At 43.3% G+C, this 18278-nt stretch overlaps 1 protein-coding gene across 4 annotated transcripts in view; it reads right to left on the bottom strand.

Annotated features, from left to right (window-relative positions):
- Positions 1-1794: 1794 nt before the first annotated feature.
- TLK2 (tousled like kinase 2) overlaps positions 1795-18278 on the bottom strand; it is a 38904-nt gene continuing 22420 nt past the window's right edge. For all 4 annotated transcript variants that reach the window (XM_065651029.1, XM_065651031.1, XM_065651030.1 and 1 more), the window contains 13 exons: positions 17103-17213; positions 15601-15737; positions 14065-14217; positions 12227-12293; positions 10328-10425; positions 9884-9965; positions 8132-8223; positions 7370-7459; positions 6709-6878; positions 5132-5270; positions 3909-4020; positions 2820-2927; positions 1795-2442 (listed from right to left, as the gene is read on the bottom strand). In XM_065651029.1, coding sequence (XP_065507101.1) covers positions 2269-2442; positions 2820-2927; positions 3909-4020; positions 5132-5270; positions 6709-6878; positions 7370-7459; positions 8132-8223; positions 9884-9965; positions 10328-10425; positions 12227-12293; positions 14065-14217; positions 15601-15737; positions 17103-17213 — 1533 coding nt within the window. In that variant the 3' untranslated portion in view covers positions 1795-2268. The remainder of the gene's footprint in view (positions 2443-2819; positions 2928-3908; positions 4021-5131; positions 5271-6708; positions 6879-7369; positions 7460-8131; positions 8224-9883; positions 9966-10327; positions 10426-12226; positions 12294-14064; positions 14218-15600; positions 15738-17102; positions 17214-18278) is intronic.

Here is an 18278-nt window from a genome sequence, read left to right as displayed (position 1 = left end):
CACAGCAGGAATAAATGCATCTGACACAAAACTAATCACACCCACAGAGATAGCACACACTGTATGTCCAAGAAACAACGGGACCGGGACAGAAAAAAACCCTTTTAGAATTCTCTCCGATGTGGACAGACATCAAATCGTCAGATTCAGCAAATAGGATGAAGCATCAACCCTGATTTTGCCTGACGGAGGCTGAATAGACCTGTCGAAGCGCTGCTAGCTTAACAGTTAACTTCTGGAATAGAGCAGCAGGGATGGAAAGGGCTAAGAAATGACGGCTGGGGATTTAAAGATGCAGTATTTCTTTTCTTTGTTTAAAACACGACAGTTGAGAGACCACCTTAATGCAGCTGCAAGTGAACACATCCAATTAAAAGCCCAAGAGTCACTACAAAAATAGTAATAAAAATCAAAGCGGCAGAGTTCTCCACTTCCCAGGCCCATTACTTAATTTCAACAGTCTCCTCCATTTTTTTTTTTCAGTTAACCACAAGTTCCTGATCAGGTTTAAGCGTAATATTTGCAGGCGATGGTTTACAGTAAGGCAGACAAGCGGTAGCTGTCTCCAAAAGTGCGTGACAGAGAACATCTCTTGCCTCAAAAATGCCATTTGTGTACCGAGCGTCCCAAACGGCCCCCCCGCTGCTGGGGACAACCCCGGAGGTGCCGCAGGGGACAACACGCACCACGGTGGTCGGGGCAGCGGGTTAGGAAGCGTGCGCAGGGTAATTTGTTTTTTAAACACCACCCTAAATTGCAATAGCGCACCACAAAGCTCCCTCCCGAGACAAACCCTGCTCTCCAACACTGCATCTTTAAATATTTTCTGGCTATGAACTCCTGCCACATGTTAGGAATGCTCCAACCTGGCTGCCACATGTTCAAGTGCTGTGCTTTTTGTGTTTTCAGCTTTCCTTCAACGCGGGGAGAAAACAGGGCAGAGCAGGGACGGGAGGTTTGCGTTTCCCAGCAGGCAGCTCCAGCTGAAGGGGTAAGAACCCTCCAGGATTACAGAAGGGAGACAAAAGTAATAATTAGGATGTTTGCTCCCTTCTAGAACATTATCTCCTTCCCTCTCATTTGAAAGTGGATGCAACGACGGCAGCAAGTCAGTGGGTTTTAAAAGGGAAGTGTTAAGGGTGAGAGGAAGCTTTGCTGCAAAGTCACCCGACTTGAGAAGAGCGGACAAGTCTTCAGCTTCGGGTTTTTGTAACGTGAACAAGATATGTACAGTACTGCGGGAGCACAGATCACACCTGCGATCAACCGAGCCGCGCTCCGATTCTTTCCCGTCCGCTGCCTGCTGTTAACAGCCGAGGGATAATCACGCTCACGAGAGCAGGTTGTGAACATGTTCAAGGGCGTGTCTTCAAAAAGAACAGCACTTCAAATAAATTAAAGAGGTGCAACCGTTGTGAGAGCTATGAAGCAGCAGCTGAAAACCCTGTGGCCGTCTGAGCTGTGATCCGCTCCGATCACAGGAGATCTATGCAGGCCTGTTCTCCTACGGGCCTCACCGCCCTCCTGAGAAGGTGAATTATTCAGAGGCCGCTCCGAGGGAGCAGAAAGCTGCGCCATCCGCAGAACGGACACTGCTACGAACCTGCTAATACGGGTTTCACTTTGAGACCAGAAAACTGTTTTCTTTCAAAAAATTGTTATTTTTAAAAAACTGAAATTAATTAGGGGTAAAACACTAACTCTAGTGCCATGAACAGGCAGGATCAACTTTTTTTCCCCTCCAAAGGGCAAAGAGTCATATATCATCCCCAGCTGAACGTTGGTGCTTCGAGCTTTTCAGGAGATGTTACCTAAACTTTATTAAAAGAAAAAGAACAATGTTTAAATATCAACACTGGACTAGCCCAGTCTTTTTCCAGAGTCCACATTCTTCATATGAAGCACACACGGCGTCCTGGATTCCCCAAGGCTGCATGTTCAGAAGTTCACAGTACATGGAACCATGTCTTTTTTGTATTTTCTTGAGTTTCCCCTCCTTGCTCAGAGCAGCCACCCTTTTGTGGTCATTTACCAGATAAACCTCAAGCCATCTCCTATCCACGTGGCTTGGCCTAGATGCCGAAGGTTTTCTTGATGAGAGTTGATGTTGTCATGCTCTATGGATGGAAAAAAGCAAGAGAAAAAAAAAGCACCTGGTACAGGTTTCTTGAGACCCTTGCGGATTCCTCTATTCCAAAGCTGTTTCTGAAAGTCTTTTTTTTTTTTTTTTTCCCGTTTCTCAAGCAGTTTTTGGCCTATTCCTCTGTCTCAGTTTGAAGAGCTGTTATTGGATGATCCAGAGGTTGATGCAATCGCAGCTCCAGCTGGGCTGCTTGTGGAGACGGATTTGCGGATGTGAGGCAGCAAGTACGGGTCACAGGCCAGCTGCTGGACATCTATCCGATCCTCCTTTCGGTAGGCCAAACAACGTCTGATAAACGCCTGCAGATACCCCACAAAGGCAAAACGAGAATTAGTAGACGGACAGAAACGAAAGAGTTTGTTTGACAGAGAAATCTTTGGGAGCGGAGCCAATCTGACAACCCCGGTGCTGAAATTCCTTCCCCCGTGACCACAGAGACAGCCCAGCTCCTACACCAGACGTTCATATTTTATCAGGAGGAAGCCTGAGCAAGGCACACGCTCCACTGTTCAATCCTCAGCCTGACAACTACAACACAAAGCCACCGACCACTCTGCAGGAGACAAGGATTAAACACGGAACTCCTGCTGGTTTGAGGGAAACCGAGAGGACAGAACTGCCGGTGCCGATGGCGAATCGACACGCACAGCGCGATCAAACTCGCTGCAAGATTTACCTTTGCTTCTGGCGTGACTACTGGCTTTGGAGGGAACTGCACCTCGGTAGCTTTCAGAATTGTGTTCTCCTGCAGAATATCTTGTTGTGACTGGTTGTGACCGAAGGGCTACCAAAAAAACAGAAGACAGTTGTTAAAGGTTGGTGACAGGCCTTAAAAAACCCCATAACACTGCTGTTCATCGTCACTTGACATCAGCATTTTTCCAGGCAAGAAGCCCACGAATGCTGCGAAGGTGCTGCAGATTCCAGCCAGATGAGCAGGACGCATTGCTCCCACGCTTAAACTGAATAAAAGGGATGGAACGTGTCTGGGGTGCCTCCGGCTCAGATGGGAGGGATCTCCGCCTGCTTCCCGACCTCGGAGGTCAGCTCCAGCACGTGCCAAAGGGCCTTCATCTGCCCAAGCTGATGGAGAGTCACCCACCGCAGTCTTTGCTGGGCTGGTTCCACCGTTTGTCCGATTGACAACACCAAGCAACAGAGGCTGTTTGTCAGCCCAGGCATTCACAACACTCCGTTACCAAAACAAGAGTTGATGGAATCCTTTCCCTGCTCCAACCTATTTCTTCTGTTGTCATAAAACAAGTTACCTTTTCTCAGGACAAAACACCTTTTCCTGATCCAGACTCTTCCCTTCCAAAAGCCATCCTAAAAACTTCTAGAGTGGGTCTTTGTACCTGTGGGTTTTTTTTTTTTTTCTAAAAACACTCACAGCTGTCAAGCAGTATCAGGCTCAACAAAGAGTTAGTGCATTGAAAGCATCACAAAATGATGCCAGAAGAAGAATCTCAGGTGTCTGACCCTGAATGATACACTCGTCCTGCCCATAATGGCCTCAGTGGGACCATGCACAGTAGGAAGAGATGTTCTGCAGAACGTTGCTTTGGAAAGAAGTGCCATGTAGAGCAAACCACACCCTTGTAAATTCTCCTTGCTTCATTAGCAGGGACTCTGCCTTGGAACTGATGGCAAGGAGACAAGGCAGAAGCACCTTCTAAATCTGGGGAACAGAGGGAAGCAGAAGCCAGGGCTGCCTCCCAAAAGGTTTGGGAATCACCGCTAGGAAAGGAGTTAAATGCCTTCTTACCTTTCTGCCATAGAGACACTGATAGAAGATGACTCCCACCGACCAGACATCAACTTTATTTGAAATCTTTGGAGGTTCTTTCCCAACCACAAAACATTCTGGTGGCAAATACCTGGTTGGAAGGAAGTGACAACAGGTTATGAGCAGCATCTCTAAATACTTTCAGTCTTTTTCTTTAGAAATGAAGGAAAAAGCTTCTGTGATCAGGTATTGACTCGGGACTCGAAGGACCCTATTTCATTCCTGTGCATGTTTGAGCCCTGATCACCAACGCTTCCCTCCAGGAATGGTGATCCCACAGACTCTGCAGACACTCGGGGTCTGAGCTAGTCAGCACAGTCGGTTTCTTTTCACCAGAGCACATGAAATAATCCCATTTTCTTTTATCTTCAGAACTGGTATTTGTTGTTAAAAGGGCTCGGCCAACAATTCCGCAACAGAAACACACAGCCAAAAGACATATTTCTAGAAACGCAACCCCGAATGCCACATCCTAGTTAGAGACACTCGGCCTCACTCAAACTACAGTTAGTTTCATTTTTAGGAACAGAACAAAACTGTACAATACAGAAGGTCTTAAATGTTCCTGTACAACTGTTGCCCATAGTGACACTCTGCAGCCTGGGTAATATTGAAGAATCACACTCAGTGGCACTCACCGTAGGCCTTGCTCTCAGCCGCGGGTGACGTGGTGACAACACTTGGCACCGAAGATATAATATTGCTGAAAACATCTTTCACATGACACTTGAAGTGAAGCTCTGGCTATAGACAGAGCTGTGAGATTTATTTTTTTATAAGAGCTAACTATGGATTTTCACCTCCTCATTTCAGTGGAATTCTCCTTCCATCTCCCTGATGTACCTGGATTTCCAGATAGACGTAGTATTTTCCTCCTCCTTGCTTAAACTGTTAGACAGCGCCATTACAGACTGTGAAATAGCAGCCGAGCTCCACTCCAGAGCTCGCTATCTCAGCAGCATATGCAGTTTTTCACCAGGCTCTTTGGTTTTCAAATGTATAAACACCAAGCCACTAAAAAGTAAAAAGCTGCCAGCCTCAAAAGGAGCCCTGCGACAGCAAGAGCAATTTCTGGGGTCTCAAACTTCCAGTGTCTCAAGCTGTCACAGACAATGGCAGCACACACAGAGCTGACAGAGATCCAAAGCTGTTTATAAACTGTTTTTGATCTGTAACTTGCGAGTGCCCCAGGCGACACTTACCAGTAAGTACCAGCTCCCTGCGATGTCAGTTCCATGCCATCAACAGAGTTGTAGCTGTCATCATCCATGATTTTGGAAAGTCCAAAATCTGTGATTTTTATCTCTCCACATGCAGTACCATTGACTAGAAGAATGTTACCTAGACAGAGGAAGGAAACAGCCCCTTAGGATACACATCTAGCATGAAAAAAAAAAAAACAAGAATAAAATGGCATTGAACTCTGGCACTCTGCATGAGAAGACAAGGAACCTACACGAGCTGCAGCAGCCTGGGGTAGATGTTTTAATATTCAATACTCAGAGCTCCAGAAACAACTCAAGTGCTAGAACTGATCTGCCCATCCTTGAATGACCCAGTGGCCTGAAATTTCTTGGAGCTTCCAGATTCTGAGTCGTATTAGCCAAACGAGCTTGATGCCCGTGCAGTTTTGACCCCTCCCAAAGGTCCTGTTCGAAGGGCAGGTCAAAAAGGAGGATTAAAAAGTACACACACACAGTCATGACTCATTCTGCCCAGAAGTCCTGACTTGCCCTGGCCTCTCAACAAGCCAGAAACTCTCTCCTTCCTGGAAACACTCCCCAGCGGCTTGCTAAGCTCAAAAAGGACAGTGATTGCTTAGGCAAGAGTCTTTTACAAATCCATCAAGGATCGAGAAGTCAGATCCTCACTGTTTTTTGCAAAGCCTGCAATAAGGCAGCAGATGAATCACGGCTTTAGACAACTGTAGGCAGAGCTCTGCTGCATGCTCAGACAACGCCAGAGCAGTCGGAAGAAACAGGGTCACTAGAACTAGAGCAACAGCACCATCTCCTGTACAGATTCCTCATGCTGATGCAACAAACCACATCACACACCAGTTACACAATGCTGATGAAGTGCCACCAGTACGGGGAGACAAGCCAGGGATAACTGCCCAATTTTAGTGGACTAGGACAAAAAAGAGCTCTGTAGCCAAGAGGCAGCATGCCAAAAGAGAGCACTTCCATTTTTCCCCTTGTGTCTCTGCCCAATGATAAAGGGAAAACTGCAACAACATTTGGAGGGGACTTTCTACCTGGTAGATGTCACGGAATTCAAAGGCAGACCTGAGCAAACCGACTGTGCGTCCTCAGCTTTGGAAGCTGCCACACGATACGAGAAACTAAACACTCCCAAGTTCTGCCACCAAATTTTCAGGCAGACGATTACAGAAAGAATAAGCCAGAGGAATGGGAACATGAAACACACTAGTAATTAACGGAACCTTTATGAAGCAATAACAGCAGCTCTCAACAGCAGAATACAAGCAGGACATTAAGAAACCAAACACACTTAGTGGTTCAAGGGCTCATTCTGAACAAGGAGGCTACTTTTTCTGGAATGTTACTTCCTTGTTTCACGTTGCAATTTTGGGAGACAATACCCTTTTCACGGCATGTTCTATGCATTTTATTTTTTTTTTCTTGTTGCAAGTTAGTTTTCCCAGACAACCCTGTCTCCTTTTTGCTGTCTGACCAAAATAAACTTCCCCACATTACTTAGAACCCGTTACCTTTACGTAGCATCCTCAAGCACATCAGCTAGCAGCACAGCATACCTGGTTTAAGGTCATAGTGTATGATGGGAGGTTTGATTTCATTTAAGTATTTTAAAGCGTTCACAATCTGCATGATAATGGATCGCGCCTCTTTCTCCGACATTAACTTGTGCTGTTTCAGGTAGAAGTCCAGATCGTTTCCCTCACAGTATTCTAACACTGTACAAAACCTGAAGGCAAAACAGCAGTTGTTATAATTAAGGCACCTGATAGAAATTGGAACACATTTTTATTGCTTGTCTGTAAGGTTTACCTATTCGGTCAATATATTCAATTAAGAGTCCTCCAGCCTGTTAATCCCTTTCTAAAAACAAGCTACCGTGAGCACAGTCCTCAATGCTCAATAGTACAAAGGTCAGAGATCCCCCCATGAAGTGCTAGATCCAGAACTGGAAAGCTGCATCAGCTGGGGCATTTGCCCAGGCCAACAAAAAGCAGGATTTACCAGTAAAGCACTACCTCTGACATAATACAGCATACTGGTTTGTGAGCTAGCGTCTCTAGAAAACCAACGTATGTTGAAAGCACCGCAGACATCTCTGCAGTACGGTCTGTAACGTTGGTGTGGACATTCTCTGGACCCTCCTGCAAAGTTATAAGAGACCAAATACTTTGCAGTGAATGGTCAAAGCAAGTCAAAGGACATAGCGACATAACTTACGAGTCAGTATCCAACGAAAAGTAGTCATATAGCTTAACTATTCGAGGATGATCCAGTTCTTTGTGAATTCTGTACTCTCTACACGCATGTCTGAAAATAGGAAAGTCTGAGCATTAGTCATACAAGTGACTTAATTTTAAGTTCTGCAGATAGTGAACCCAGACACAGCACACATCGGCCCAACTTCAGTCAATTCCGGGCACATTATTCAGACAGTTTAAGAAAAGGAAAGCAAATGAGGAACTGCACAGAACAGTTCTCCAGAACCACAGAATCTGAATGCACCTCAAACGCTGGCAATACTACAAAATAACTAATCTTGATTAACGGTGCTGCTTGCCAAAATAGAATAACCTCATAATAAATTGTTTGGGGATCCAAGATAGCTGAATACAAAAATCAGCAAATTCTAGAAAAATTCCATGATGCTCAACAGCCCAACCTCCAGGCTTCAAAATCAGCCTAGTTTGTCCCAGTGACCTGTTGGGGAATTAAGATCACAGCTTTATCTTTGAAGCTCTGTCGAGAAGGCTTGGCTGCCACTCTGCAGAGCTTATCTAATCCACAGCACTGGGGAGCAAGCGTTACCAACACCCAAAGGCTTCCTGTACCTCCCTTCTAGGCCGTGACATACATATAGTACAAATATTCTGTGAAAGGATTAAGTACTCCAGGAAAAGGAAAGGCTTTCAGGGAGACACTGGATAACCAAATGCAGGAGGAGTTTGGGAACATGGCTGTCCGCTTTACAGCCTTACTTACTTGTGATAGTTTTCTTTCTTCTCATCTCTCCAGTTTTTATTTAACTGGTGTATTTTCACAGCTACGTATCTCTGTTCTGTTAAATCAAATGCCTGCAGAGAGAAGAGCTGAAAATCAGTAGGAATCACAACTTCAAGTTAATACCACAAAAGCAGACAAGCTCTAACAAACCAATATCCCCACCCAGGAAATCAGGATTACAACATACCGAGTGAAGAGCAACCCCACATTTTGATGTAATTAAGTTTTACTAATGAAAGCAAGCAACTCTGAAAACAATTGAATATTCTGCGCTTTGATCTGACCTTCCCTATGGGATCTAACTAATGTTGCATTTATTCTGACATTTTACCACCAGAGCTGCAATGGGATCAGAAAGGCCCAACTACCAAAATATAGACAGTTAATCACAGTGGAAAGACCCTGCCATTATCCCCCCACCCCCAAACATACAGAGGATTTTCAATACTTTTCACACTGGTAGCTCAGTTCTCCATCTTGGAGCAAAATGCTTCAGCTTATTTAGAAACTGGAGAATTCAATGGCAGAAGTGTGTAAATCTTGTGTTGTTTTTTGGTTTTGCTGCTTTTTTTCCCCTCCAGTTTCTTGCTATTCAGGCAGTCTTTAAAGCACAGAGCACTGGAATTGTGCTTTTGGAAAAACGCAGAAATCTTTTACCTTGTCTGAGAGCAGCAACAGCTAATAATTTATAGGATGGGGCAAAATCTTATTGTAAGCAGACAAGGATAACACGTGTCCATCTCAAGAGCTGTATATTTGACTCCTAAAGCTTAATAGATTGACCCAGACCCTGGGGAAGAAGAGCTAAGCATTCATTTGTTTTAATAACAGTTACAACTCTTATGTGTGGTCAGGTATGAAGGATTTGCACCCTCTTGCTTTTATCTGTGGAGCCGAAGCTTTCTACTTAAGTCAGCAAAACCTCCAAAGAGCAATTCAGAGTATTTCCATGCAGATAACACTCTTTTTTTTCAGTAGCTGGGCAGTCTAGCCCCGCCTGGTTTAGACACCTATTGTTGTATTGCATCAAAATAATAAATAACCGTGAAGTTGTCAATATTTGCATCGGCACAGTTATTTTCATTCTAGCCAAATTCAACATGAGTTAAGAACTACTGGGTACAGATGGGGAATATTTAGAACTGAAAAGGCTCTAAAGCGTAATAGCTGAACGGCAAGCACCGATGTAGCACAGGTTTTGGCTGTGCAAGAGTGCTGACACACCAGTAATCCTCAGTTCCAAGGAAGTCCCAGGACTACACAAACACCCAGACTGCTACTTCAGACCGTAAAATAAAGACACAAGGAAAAAAGCCTTCTACTCCCAGGAAATGCAGACTTTGCTCTTATTATTGCAGTTATTTTCTCTGATTTACAGTGACGTTCAGACTTGCTAGGCCATATTCAATAAAACTCAGCCACTTCAGTTATTTGCGTGCAGCACTTGAAGAAACAAGTGGTTCGCTTCTCTGCCCTGACAAAACTCGCAGACTTGGTGCAACGTTCTCTTGTAACATGCATTTGCAGGAAATCTGACCTCTGAGGACAAGGGCAGAACCCAAAAATCTCAAGCCTGCTGCCTAATGCAAGCCAGATGCAACATGTGCTTTGTCCTCCCTTCTTCTCTCCACAACCACACACCCCATTGAGAAAACGAGTGTAAAAATTCTGCTTACTGCAGTATTTCATTGCAGATTCAGGTTACACCACAGATTGTCACTTCAAATTTACCTTATATACTTCACTGAAGCCGCCTCTACCCAGAAGATGTAGCAACAAATATCTATCATTTAGCGTTGGATGGTCTTTAAATCTGGCGAGAAAGACATGATTTAAGAACACTGGTAGACATAATGTAATCTACTGCATAATAAATTGCAGCTTAGAAACAACATTTTTATTTTGAGACAGAAAAATATTAAAACTGTGTTAACTACTGATAGATTTAATACTATTTGATCACTTTGCACTGGTGAAAAACTAAATAATGGTCCATTGATGCACTTGGAAGCTTTTGTCTCTCGTTAACTTCAAGTTGTATCACCGTGCCGCCCCGCTAGTTAAGTGACATATTCAATTGTAACACCAACTTAAAACAGATTAAGGGCTTCCCTTTATGAAGGGAACAAATAAAAAAATGTTTTATCTTCTTGTCCCTGAATCCCATGTACTTACTGTGAATTATCTTCATTGTGTATCCTTTTCAATTCCCTGATATGTAGATTTCTAACCCTCTCTAGCCGCTCCAGCTCTGCCTGGATCTCTGCTTCTTCCTGCACCAAGACAAATCAAAAGGAAAACACGACACTGTGTAAGGATGCAGTTAGCGCTTCTGCCCGATTTACGGAAACATAAATGTAATTGCAACTGTGAAGAAGTTATTGGTAAATAAGTTGTTGGGAGATTAAAGAGGTGGTCATAGTCAACTACGAGTCAAGTAGAAGGTGACAGGAATAAAAACTGGGTAGTTTTGTTGACACCTCCACACAGACAGAAGCAGACATATCTTTACACCTTCTTGCTTTTATCATTTTCTGTAATTAAGAAGTGTTGTTGCTCTGGTCCTGGTCCTTCCCTGATTAAGTGCTATGTGGCTGCTTTTGCAGGAACTCAGCGTCTGCTGGGACAAGAGGACGGCGCTCAGAAGGAACAGGGATGTCATGATGCCTCATAGTGATGGGGCAGCATCCAGAGAGGATGGAGAATGTGGAAGGACAACATGCGGTCCTCTTAGCGGTAAGCGGTGGAACAGGTCAGTGTAACTTAGCGCCACGTGGAACTTTTCAAGTACTTTTTATAGAGCTGCAAGTTCTCGTGCCCTCAAACATGACACTAAAATTCACATCACTGTAGACGGGGTTGCAAACCTCAATTAAAATGTGTGCCTTGAGCATTATTATTTAGTATATATGACTCAAGGGACATAGTTACCCATTAGTCTTGTGACTCTATTCCTCTCCTTCTCAACTTGTTCTATTTTTAGGCGCAAAGAATGAGCCAGTTTCCAAAAGTGGAGAAGGATAAGCACAGCTTCAGACAATGCCATGATTCCAAAACATTACTTCATTTTCCATTAAGGTTTGTTTCCAAATGCATTCCTCTGTTCCAGGCTGGCACACTACACGCTAGCATAGACGGACCTGCAATTAATCCACTCGAGCAATGCGGAAGCTTCGAGCAAGCATGGCTTGAGTGTACTGCCCACATCGCTTATCTTATCACAAAGGATGATAGTTTTAAAAAAAAGAGGGTAGATTTAGACTAGATATAAGGAAGGAATTGTTGGCCCTGAGGGCGGTGAGAGCCTGGCCCAAGTTGGCCAGAGAGGTGGTGGATGCCCCATCCCTGGAGACATCCCAGGCCAGGCTGGACGGGGCTCTGAGCAACCTGAGCTGGTGCAGATGTCCCTGCTCATGGCAGGGGGGGCACTGGATGAACTTTGAAGGTCCCTTCAACCCAAACCGTTCTGTGATTCTATGATTATCTAAATATAACCACACTTGCAGGTACAGTTCCTCCTGAAGCCCAGTTATTCAAAAACAAATGTGCACTACAACTACCTAAACAGTACTAGTTTCCAAAATCCTAAGAGATGTTATTGGACTGTTACTGATAACGCTGGTTACTCGACACTGCAAAGAAATGGGAAGTCGGTGACGGTTGCGATTTTTGTTGTTTTCTTAGAATTTTCTTCCCTTGGTTCATTCCTTCTTCCCCCATATTAGACACGTACAGGGCCCAGCACTAGGCAGGTCACCGTGACACAATCATAGAATGTTCTGAGTTGGAAGAGACCCACAAGGATCATCGAGTCCATGCATCAGAACAGTGGAACTCTCTGCATGAAATCCTGACTGTAAGGACACAGAATCCTATTTATTGAAGCAAAGAACATATTTCCTGAATAGCACTGCCTTGGAAAAAGTGACCACAAAATCCTGGCCATCCCTTTCAAGCAACCAAAGCCTCTCAGTTATCAAACCAACAGTAGTGACCTCTACAAAGAAATGCTGTTGTTCATGGAACATTGAATCAAAAACCTACATAAAAGTCTTTTCTGCACTTAGTTCTTACCTTTTTAAGGTGACCTAGTCGGAGTTTGAAGATTTCTTCCTGTTCGTGGTATTCTGCTAACGTTAACCTGCACAGAAGAGACAGATCCAACACATTAAGTTTCAATGCATGTGATAAAGTGCTCTGCAATCTAGTTTTTTTTTTTTGGCAAAACTCGCAAGCCAAGCTCCTTTTGAAAGAATTGACCATAAGGAACTGCTTATTACGAATTCAAGATACATACAAAACACAGCCAGTACCATAAATTCCATATAAAAGTACGTTAATTCACACACCTCTATCCTCCTGCAGCGACAGCCTGAATTTTAATCAGATTCAGCTAATCTAAAAGACCACCCCAAATGTTTAGGCCTTTGGTTGGTGTTGCTGTATAAGGAATAAAAAGACAACTGAATAAACCAGCAACAAGCTTTCCACATATCCTTGTGCACAAATGAAAGCCAGGGCTAAACACCAACAGTCTACTCATTATGCACGAGATGTAACGAGTACCACCAGGCAAGCGTTGCCCAAAATAGCTGCCTGTTCACAGCAAGCATTACAAAATCCAAGGGGGCTCTAAGACAAACGCTGCCCTGTTTCACAGAAACATGTTTGAAATATATCACTTCTAGCGCAGCTGAAGACTCTAAGGTTGCCCAAACTACCCTGACAAACCTCAAAAAGCCCCAGCAGATTAAATCTTCCTGAATGAAAATATTTTTCTCATTCACAGGCTAGAATCTAGTTTCAGGAGAGCGCACGTTTACATTTGCATCACGGGATCTTCCTCTCCTTTTTAAGACACAGCAACAACCACAAACCAAAGAGGAACCAAAAAACAAACGAAGCAATTTGGGTGTCCACTTCTTTTTCACCCTGGATGCTGAGAGCCCCCTGAATATCACATTTCACCCAGCCATGTGCCATCTCTGCAGCAAAAGGCAGTGGGAGCTTTTGCTTTACACACTCTTTTAAAGATCAAGACCAAGAATTCAAAGGGCTCCAGGAACTCTGAGATCAAGTCATGCTCAGGAGATTTAATAATGCAAAAAGAAAAGTGTCATTGAGAGTGATAGTATTAGCCAACAGCAGTAAAATGAAGACTGTAAAGGAAACTGGTAGAAGGTGGGGGAAACTCTCTGACTTTATGTATTTCCAACTCACAGAGACTTCCAAAATAATAATGTTTTACATTTCTTGTGAGACACAGCTTTCCTCTCTAAGAACATCGGGACTCTTAGAACATCAGTAACTACAAAAGAGGTAGGGAGAACAAAAAAAAAATCTTCCGTAGGAAGAAAGAGTAGCAGTTCAACTACCTTTCCATTTCCCTGACTCAGGTATCTGCCACGGACTGCTCTGGAGATACAGGTCAATGCTTAATGCACTGTCTTTATAGAGAGCATATTTTTCCTTCAGAATACTAAATTAATTGTTTGAAAAGCCTCAACAGTCGGTATATGGAAATAAAGGCTTCTAAATTTGTACAATTTGTTTTTCCTTAAAAAAAAAAAAAAGCACCACGTATCACACAGTGATACCGAAAATCAATTCTGAAGTTGTAATGCTTAAGAAAGACAAACTTGATGCAACAGAAATACTGAATAAGTTACTGCATGCAAAAAAAGTTAAGCTCATACAAAGTCTGGACTCAGCAATGATCCTTGTTTTACTCCAATGAAAACTATTTAGAACTGCAGCCAGATGTTGCTGAATGCCAGGCTAATTCCACAATATTCATCTGTGCATGGAGCGAAGCCTAGAGCCAAGGGCAAGATTCCATTTCCTAGGGGATATTTTGTGCTCTAACCGAGGCGTGCAGCTTTGCAAAGCACCACAAAGGCCACAGAACCTACGTTTCATTTTCTGCTCCATTGGTCTTGTTCTTGCGCTGCTTCTGCTCATTGCTGGCTGGAGGGGTCTGTCCCATTGCAGGTGGCTTCCGTTTCGCTAACATTTTTCGTTGCCTTTCTATTTCTTCCCGCTGGGAATTTATCCTTTCCTGTTGTCTGGAAGGAAGAGAGTAGAAAAAACCCGTGAAGCAGATAAGTAATGGTACGTACTCGTTTGTCTTCAGTGTCTGTTCTTGACTGGAGCAAAGAATTTCAAATCAGTTGTACTTGTAAGATTAGTAACAAAATATTTTTGTACAGAAAAGGGGGGTATGCCAAACATTACAACTCAGATTTTTTTAAAGGTATTTTTACATAAAAGGGGATTCTTTTCTTGACCCACAGAAACCCTTCCTAAGTGAAAGGTTTTATTCATACAGAGGATATCCAAAACCAAGGAGTTGCTAACCTCACGGAAAACCCTGAGATCCATGGTAAGTCACTAACTTTCCACACACTTTTTCCTAGAAGGTTCTGCTCTAAATCGCAGCCTTTCCTGTTAAAACTATTCCTGAAGCCTGGCACTGTCTGAGAAATTATCTTTATACTCCAGATGTACAGTTAAATTATCCTTAGTTCTCTGAAACAAAACCAACACCATTCTCAACTTCACTAAGAAAAGAGTCTCTCCTCCAAGATAAAAATATTATCTTAAAACATTTTACAGTGATAAAAGCACTCTAGAAATTTCAAGTCTAAATGACTCGAGCATTTAGATACTTAATTCACTTTTTAAAGAGACTGAGACTGCAGGTAAATATTCCTGAAGTATTTCTTCCATGTCTTACAGCACAAACTAAGGAAGAATTAGAAAGTCCATCTGTACCTAACAAGAGCTGCACCTCCCTATCAGACTATAGAGGAGTGATATGATTTTAAAGGATCACACATAGCGCTCTCTAATGCAATTAATTTGCCAAGTCCTACTTAAAGGTCTAGGCCAGGTGGGAATTTACTGGATATTTCCATTAACATCCTGCATAAAAGGGTCTCTTGATCTTCATTTCCAGGTTTCTGCAGTCCCTTTGATCACTGTTACCAGGAGGCAAACAAAGTTAAATAGTATGGATTTTCTCTTTTAAGCTTCTCTACTTTCTAGTTTAAAAAAAGAGGAGCTAATTAGCCTGCCTTGACTACTATATGCAACTATGCAAATTGATTGACTCCAGATACACGTGAGAATTTGGCCCACCCCTGCACCCCAAGCCCTGCACAGCCAGGTGGGTGCACTGAGAACACCCAACGGGGCAGCCAACTGCGTCCCAACGCAGGGGCCAACTCAAACAATTCCATTCCAGTTCAAGTCTCCGGAGGTTTAAGTGGAAATATTACTCACATCAATGCGAAACCGTTCCCCATTGTCAGTAGCGAAGTTTCTATCTGATCCTTTCATGCATCAGTCACACCATTCTCACGTTTTGACACGCAAGACATCACACACAACTGCTTAATTTTCCTGTCTCTGCCTCTGCAGTTAAAGACAACTCTGTTTGTCCTCACTTGATGAGGTTCTGGAAGGCATAGCCATCTGTCCACTGCTCGGTGAAAGACGCTCCGTGCCGCACCGTGGTGAAGTGACCCAACCTCAATCGATCCTGCATGCTCTTATCTCTGCAGGCCATCTTCTCCTGTTTCGACTGAAAACAAAACAACACACCTTAAAATATACGCCATAAATTAGCAGCTAAGAGCTGTGCTGTCTTCTAAATCACTACCGATTCTTACCACTTTTCATTGTTTCAGTGCTGCTTATCTGAAAGCCAGCTGAAAATCATTGATCAAATTATTGCTGGCGCTTCACACTGGTCTGACAGGCATTTGTTTGCTTCCTTTCTGACATTTCAGCCTCACCTTCCCTTTCACTGCTTGGGCAGCTCACATCCATTCTATCATCAGTTGAAGTCAGTCTAGCAGTAGGATTAAAACTGTCCCTTTGTATCAGTAGCTTAGCTAGACTCCAGATATGGCTCTGATCAGGCCGTTATTCACTCAAACAGGAGGTCTGGGTAGAAGAAAATGCACCTTCAATCGCTGTTAAGACTAAGATACAGTGATCAGCCAGCTCAGTCCTAGACTTGCACAACTCCCAGAAGTGACAGAGTCTCAATAAGGTCACCAACACACATAAAAACTGGTGGTGGTGCCTATCGGAGAGGGTTTCTGGTGAGAGGAAACTTCCAAGGCCTGAGATGGGAGCAGCAAAGCTTCAGTCAGGATTAAAGATGAACTGGCAAAGCTCCTCACTGGAGCTGTAGACCTACCTGAATACCAGGTGTACGTAACACCCAGCCCAGAGTTACAAACCCTCCCAAGCAAGGGGAGTCCCATTCGGCCAAGAACAATCCGCTCTGTGACAAAATCAACTCAAACAGACAGCATGTACTGGCCAGCACCCTGGTATTTCACCCATCCAGTGCCCACACACAATAGATGTAATTGGCCAACAGGTGAAAGAGCAATTAAACCCCAACATTGTTTAACCATCAGGAAATCTGGAAATGTCTCAACACTGAAGCAGACTGGATGCTGGTAAACAGCAGCCTGGCACTTTCCCCAGTGTCTTTAATGTGTCGTTTCGAGTGTTAGACAAAGCAACCGTCTCCAACTTTGCCATTTGAAAGAAAAACAGTCTAAGTCAGTTACTTGCCCACGTCACAGAGCATATCTGGCAATTTCATTGCACAATGAGATCCTGCTCTTGTATTGCCAGAGCTGGACAATGCCATGTTTCAGGTGTACGAGTTTCCAAATCAAGTAATGCCTGCTGCATTTACAGCTCTATTTCACTTAATCTGAAACTGGGAAAAGTAACCAAACCAAAACATTCTGAACCATTTCAGTCTTAGCGTTACATTCCTATTTGCAGAGAAATAATTCAAGACAGAATTCTAGTTGCCTTTTACCACCATAGCAATAGGACCAAGTTTTCGCTGCTCGAAAGCCAGAGAAGTTTTCAAAGATGTGAACTGAGACTGCAGAGATGTGGAAAGTCTCCTGCTCACCTTTTCTATAAGAAGCTTCTTGCTCATCGTTACACATCTATTCAACCGCTCCTTGTACTTCTCCAGCATCTTTTGCTGTTCATCTATCTGCCGTCTCAAATCGCAGTTGGCCTAAGAGTCAAAAAAGAAAAGCCTTTGACTTTAAATCACTCGGAGCCAAACTAAGCATCACCCAGGAAGAAGTTTCTCCAGCAAGCTCTAGGCCTCAGATTAAAGCAAACAAACCAGCAGGATCAGAAAAAACAACTAGGTTCTTCTTATCAAAACATCCAAGCCAAGCTCTTCAATTTTTAACCCACTCAAATCTTAATAACCCTCTAGAGCAGGGATGTGCCATCACCCTGGTTTAAATATAAGGAGTTAAGGTACAAAGAGACTTAACACAAGCACTAAGAATTTTTAAAATTTTTTTTTTTTAAATGTTTAAGACCTTGCCACAGTTACCAAGCCTCAAAATAACTTAGTCATCCCTGCACTACCCTCCCTCCTTGGCCACAATACTGGCAGAGGAAAAGGATGGGTAACTCCCTTTGCGCTTGCAATTAATTCGGTGTTCAAATTACTATCCATCAGTCCTGCTCTACAGACTGCTCCCAGTAACAGCTGCTGTTTTTAACACCAACACCGCGTACAGCAGGACTTCTGTGCAACGATTTTCACTGATAAAAGTTAAATTTAACCACTCCCCTTGCAACCAATAGTCTGGCTTCTGATTGAACAGCGGATGGTTTAAAAAAAATTTTAAAATAATAATAATAATAAAAATCTATTTCCTACTTCATGGATTGTTTTCCACAAACCCACATGTGTCTGTGTATGTCTCTAGGGGATTGTTTTCACTCTTTCAGGTGCTGAGACCAGACACAAATGCAGAGCACATTCCCTTTTTTCCCTTTCCTGCATTTTCTAATCCTTTTCATCATTTCACAAGAGATGCCTCTCCAGGTGACGAATCAATTAGAACTTCTCCATTAAGACAAGATCCTTGATTTAAAGATATTTATCTTTTACTGAAGAATATTAATGGGTTAAGAGCAGCTTTATTCTTTAGGTTTGACCAAAAGACGTTCTCCTCATCTTTATGTCACTGACTCCTGAATTTAGCCACAGTCATTGCTACATCGCTTGTGGACTCAAGCGAGCCCAGAGATCTACATGTCAGACAATTATCTTGCA

This window comes from Caloenas nicobarica, chromosome 24, assembly GCF_036013445.1.
Source record: "Caloenas nicobarica isolate bCalNic1 chromosome 24, bCalNic1.hap1, whole genome shotgun sequence".
NCBI classification, from domain to species: domain Eukaryota; kingdom Metazoa; phylum Chordata; class Aves; order Columbiformes; family Columbidae; genus Caloenas; species Caloenas nicobarica.
Note: the sequence above shows the minus strand (reverse complement) of the source record. Positions and strands in the feature narration are given on the sequence as shown.